The 5,487-nt window shown below is 43.3% G+C and overlaps 1 protein-coding gene across 1 annotated transcript; it reads left to right on the top strand.

The window, feature by feature from the left end:
* Nucleotides 1–2,953: 2,953 nt before the first annotated feature.
* Nucleotides 2,954–4,192, top strand: B3GALT9 (beta-1,3-galactosyltransferase 9). Its single transcript, XM_044439717.1, has one exon. The coding sequence runs from the start codon at nt 2,954–2,956 to the stop codon at nt 4,190–4,192; it is 1,239 nt and encodes a 412-aa protein (XP_044295652.1).
* Nucleotides 4,193–5,487: the final 1,295 nt, after the last annotated feature.

Raw genomic sequence — 5,487 nt, 5'->3', positions numbered from 1 at the left:
TATTGTAATAAACATATTAACCAATCATGGAAAGTGTTACTGGGCTTTCAAAATTTACCAAGATGTCACTGTATCTCAGAATATGTAATAGATATCCTAAAACACAAGTACAACTTTACAAATGACCCCATACAAGCCAGATGGAATACTGCATATTCCAGAAAAGTAGATTTGGCATACATTTTAACTAAGTAGCTCTTCTGTTGCTTAAGGAAGGTTTGCAGTAGCTTCTTTTAATCTCAGAAATTGATAGAAAGTACAAAAGGCTAATTACCTCACCTTGATGAAACTGTAATTTGATCAAGAGCTTCTGGAATTACCTTTGCTTCATTGAATAGAAAGCTGAAGCTGAATGGAAAAAAACCACATGAAGTTGGTTGGCAAGGAAGGAAGTCGCAACATTATCTGGAGAGACCTACATAGCCAACACGACTTTGAAAGCAGAAAACCTCATTATACGTCCAGAATTGCACATTTGATCTAAAGGCTCTGGAGACTGCAAAAAAAACCTACCAACAACATGCAGGTAAGCAATCAGCCATCTTTTATTATCAGCCATGATAACAAAATAAAATACTCACTTACTATGGCATAAGTAATTGAAACGGTTGCACAAAAGTCAGGGCGAAATCTATTATTTCTATTTTTGCAAAGCATATTCTATTGAAGCTAGCAACCAGAAATTCATGTTTCTCATTTCTCAACAAGAACATCAAAAGTTTCCTTATACCAAAAATTAGCACATATCCCTAAAACAGACCAATTCGATAAGGGAGTGAAAAATCCGATGGATTTTCTCAATCCACCCACTCGGATTCTGGCTTGCCAGCCCTGCACTGGGACTGACTCACTTTGGCGCAAGTTCACAGACTTCCTTCTCTAAGACAGGCTGCAATTCAGGCATGCAGAACACTAATAAGAAATTTTGCATAAATTTACACAATTTGCATCAATCCGCATCTGAAAAGTTCCTGGATCTTAGTATGGTTGGCACAAGTTTCCTTAGCATTTAAAAAAAACTAGAAATTGTAGCTCATCTTTGAGACAGAAGTCTGTGGGGGGAAAGCACAACTAGGATTGGAAGTGGGCAGGAAGTCCTTCGAGCTCAGACAAGCCAAATTTCCCCCTGTCGACATATCCGACTAGCTCAATACCAGCTCTCTGGAGATTAGAAGTCTTTCCCTGCCCTGCATCTGCTCTTTGGATTTTTCCACTGCCCAGAGATTGCCAATTATATACAAACAAAGCAAGTTCATTCTAGTTTTGTTTATCTTAGTTCGCTTTGTTTCATATTCCTTATGTCATGAAAATAAAAATATTCTTAAAGCAAGTTTCTAACCCTTACAGGGCCGAATGATACAGGAAATAAGCTGCTTATATGAGTACCACATTGGGCCAACTAGTTCAGATTATGCGCAGTTTATTAGCAGCTTCCCAGAATTCCAAGAAAGGCGCTTTTCCGATTCTAACTCCAGACACCTGGAACTGAAGCCTGGGCTTCTGCACACTAAGCACTGATGCCCACAACATCTGCAGGGCACTGCATTGCAAGCCAGCTGCTAAATTAAAAATATTAGGGCAAAGCAGAATGCATAGCACGAAACAGACTAACTAGTAACTCAAAGTACAGCTAAGAAGCAAATCCTGTCCCAGGATTCCTGAATACCCACCTCCTTCCATGCCATCCTGCCTGAAACTCTTGCACCTGATGGACTCGTCTTTTCCCAGCTCTCCGTGTACATGGATGCCCAGTTACTATTTTCTGCCACTGGAGCAAACTAGTACCCCACACTTGCAGTAGGTTCCTAGATCAGTGCATGCATTGCAGATGATCAGCTGTATCAATAAGCTACTTTACAACCTGAATGTTCAAATCCACACAAAGCACAACCCTCTGTTGGCTTGAATCGACTGCTGTGGACTGCAGCGGTCTCTTCTCATTGCTGTCCCCTACCTTCAAGCCATCTCCAACTTACAGAGACCCCGTGAATGATTGCTCTGTCTTTAGAAGCCCTACGCACTCAAGGTTGTGACTTCCTTTATGCAATTAATTTATTTGCTTCCCAATTTCTTCTCCTGCCTTCGATTGCTACCATATCGTTTTCTCATGATGTGCCCAAGGTATGAGAGCTATGGTTTCATCATTTTTGCTTCCGGGGCAAGCCCTGGCTTGATTGGATCTAGCAAGCACTTCTTTGCCTCTCTGTCAGTCCAGGGTATTTGCAAAGCTTTCCTCCAGCACCATGTTTTGAACACAACAAATTTCTTCCTGTTAAATTTCTTCACTGTGCAACCTTCACACCCATCCATAGTGGGTTTTTTGTTGTTCAGAGCTGTTGTATTGTAATATTCTGGGTCTTACCAGTTACCTTGAACACTATATTACATAAACATACCTTAATAAACTATGTTTAAGCCTTACTGCCAAATAAGAACTGGGCATGTTTAGCCCCAAGAAGAGGCGGCTGAAAGGTGAATGACTGTGCTCAACACATACCTGAAAGGCTGTCACAAAGAGGAAGGACAAGATCTCTTCTCATTCATTCCAGAGTGCAGAGCGCAGAATAACGGACTTAAGTTGAAAGAAACCAGATCAGGAAGAATTTCCTCACTGTCAGAGTAGTACAACTGAAATCTGTTAGCTGGAGAAGCTATGGGCTCTCCCTCGCTGGAGACATTCAGAAAGCATCTGGACAGCCACCCGAGTGGGATGGTGCGAGCGAGTGTCCTGTATTAGCAGGATTGGACCCAATGGCCTTCTGACCCCTTCCATCTCTTCTGTTCTATGATGCTAAGCTTGACCTACCTACCACACTTGTTAATAAGTAAGAAGCATTTGCTGGGGTATATTAAATGGCCGTGGAGCCCTTCACAATGCTACCGGATGGTTTCTGTCTGCTTCTCTCTCACGTGCAGGATTGACTTGAATTTTAGGGATCTAGTATTCAGATACATGTCACAGCCCTATAGAATCACGGCAGAAGAAAATCATTCCAATATAATCACAAAAGAGCGAGTGGGAGGGGATAGGAAGAGCCACTGTGTAGCTCACAATATTAACCACTTCTCTCTTCTCTCTCAGCTGGTTTTCTGCAGACTTCGGACTCACCAGTGGTGTTTCATTCTTTCCAATGTTCTCCTTTTCCATCTTTTGATCTTTGGAGCTGATCTAATGGAGGAATACTTTTTGAGAGCTCTTCCCACCTCATATACGGACATGAAAGTTCTGGAAGTGAGAGAGCAAGCACGGAAGTTGGATATGTCTACCTTGAAGGCCAACATCTCCAGAGCTTATGTGGTGAGCAGCTCAGAAGCCTGTTCTGACAAGGAGATCTTTCTGCTGGCCCTCATCTTCACCTCTCCTGAAAACTCGTTGAGACGCAGTGCCATCAGAGGAACATGGGCCAACCTGACACATGTCAGAGATTACACTGTACTTGCTTTGTTTTTGCTGGGGAAGCCATCTTCAGAAGCCACCCAACAAGAGCTCATAAAAGAGATGAAGCAGCATCAAGACCTCATTCAAGGTGACTTCCTGGACTCTCCAGAGAACCAGACGCTAAAAACTTTAAGGACTATTGAGTGGGTCATTACATTTTGCTCCCAGGCCAGGTTTATTCTCAAGACAGAAGAGGAAATGTTCATCAACCTCCCAACTTTGGTTGAGTACTTGTTAAACTTGCGGAATCATCCTGAAGATATTTACCTTGGGAGGCTGGTTCCTCAAGAAACGCCCAACAGAGATCCACAAAGTCACAGTTACATCCCCCTACATAAATATTCAGAAATGTATTATCCGGATTATTGTAGTGCGACCGCCTTTGTCATCTCACAGGACGTGGCTCGGAAGATCTACGTCGCATCCAAAGAGGTCCCCCTTATTCTGCCTCCTGGGGTCTTTGTGGGTATTTGCACCAAGAAGGCTGGGGTGGATCCCATTCACAGCTCACGCTTTTCGGGGAGAAGGCACATCCGATACAACCGCTGCTGTTACAAGTTCATTTTCACCTCATCTGTAGCGAGAGAGGGCCAGCTACTCAGGGAATGGGAGGAGATGAGTAACGGCAAAGACTGCACTTTATTGGAAACTTATTATGGGTTGTTATCCTGCCGAGTCATGACCTACTTGGATGGATTTAAACATCTGAGTGTTGATGCCCTTCAAAATGAGACTCTCCGTGCTGCGGATTAGAAATATCAATGGAAAGGGTATAGTAGCCTTCCTAAATGTGAGCTTTTCCAGACACAAGCGCTTTTCTGACGACCTCCAAGAAAGAGGCCCATTTCTTTGAAGAGTTCTCAAAAGCATCATTCATGAAAAAGTACGCAGTGCAACTGTATGAGATGCTTACATGACACAGGAGAATCAAGAGCGAACAAGTTCAAGATCCTTTGGGTTCCTCAAAGCAGCACCCTGAAATTTCTAAATTCTAGCTAGGGTAGTTCAGCTGATGGCGGCAAAAATGGCATTCTAACACCTAATTTGCAGACTCTGCAGTGTTTTTACTTCGGGAAAACCCTTTCCTGATTTTCTTCTGTTGTATATGTTTTTCTTTAATATGCAAGTGTTTATCCGATGCTTGTTATCTGCTGCCTCTTTGCTTTATGATATCGCTTCAAATATCTTTTGCAATTGGCTTGCCGCAAGAGCTGTGTGGAAGGGCAGGATCTAAGCTGTTTTATAAATAAATGTAACATCCAGGTTTGAAAAACAACAGACAACGATTGACACTGGATCTCCATTCTAATTGTCAGAGGGGGCTCCCAAGAGGATTTCAACTCAAAAGCTGAGCGCTGTGAGCATTCAGATCAAAGAATGACGACAGTCCTTTTTCTTTCCATGTCAACACTCAGGTAGATGGCATGTTTATACAGAACATGATAGCCACGAGGGACTTAGGGCACGGGAGAATGATTGAATAATGCTGGGAACAACTGAAGGCAAAAGAAGGGGATGGCAGAGATTGAGGTGGCTGGATGGGGTCAGTGGGGTGGTTGATGTGGGCTTGGGTGAATGCTGAGGGAGGGAGGAGGCCAGGAGAGCCTGGAGGAATGTTGTCCATGTGATCATGAAAGGTCAGACACGACTTAGCAACTAAACACACAGGGCAAGCAAGCAAACTTGCAGAACAAGCATGGGGCAATCTAGGCTTAAAATGAGGGGTGGGGGGTTAATAAGAACTTCCCAAAAATCAGGGTTAGCGTAGGAATCATTGAACAACATCTGGAGTGTCGCAAGTAGCCCAGACCTCCTCTAGACAGCAGACTATTAAGCACTTAACCATGTTCTTGAACCCATGTTTCAACCACATTTTGGGCAAATTAGGGTTGCTACTTTTCCCCACACCTTAGCAGCTGCTTCATTGGCAGGCAAAGCATGGACCTCTTTCTGTGATGGGTCATTAGAAGTCAAAGTATTTAATGACTTCGGCCACTGCAGAAGTGGGAGAGTTTTGTTTGGTTCCTCCAAGAGCTGCCCAGAAGTTT

The sequence above is a fragment of the Varanus komodoensis genome, unplaced genomic scaffold (genome assembly GCF_004798865.1).
Source record: "Varanus komodoensis strain SLA01 unplaced genomic scaffold, ASM479886v1 scaffold36, whole genome shotgun sequence".
Classification (NCBI taxonomy): domain Eukaryota; kingdom Metazoa; phylum Chordata; class Lepidosauria; order Squamata; family Varanidae; genus Varanus; species Varanus komodoensis.
Note: the sequence above shows the minus strand (reverse complement) of the source record. Positions and strands in the feature narration are given on the sequence as shown.

What these genes read in the sequence shown, in the direction of transcription:
- B3GALT9 (XM_044439717.1), top strand. Translation starts at nt 2,954, where the DNA reads ATGTCACAGCCCTATAGAATCACGGCAGAAGAAAATCATTCCAATATA.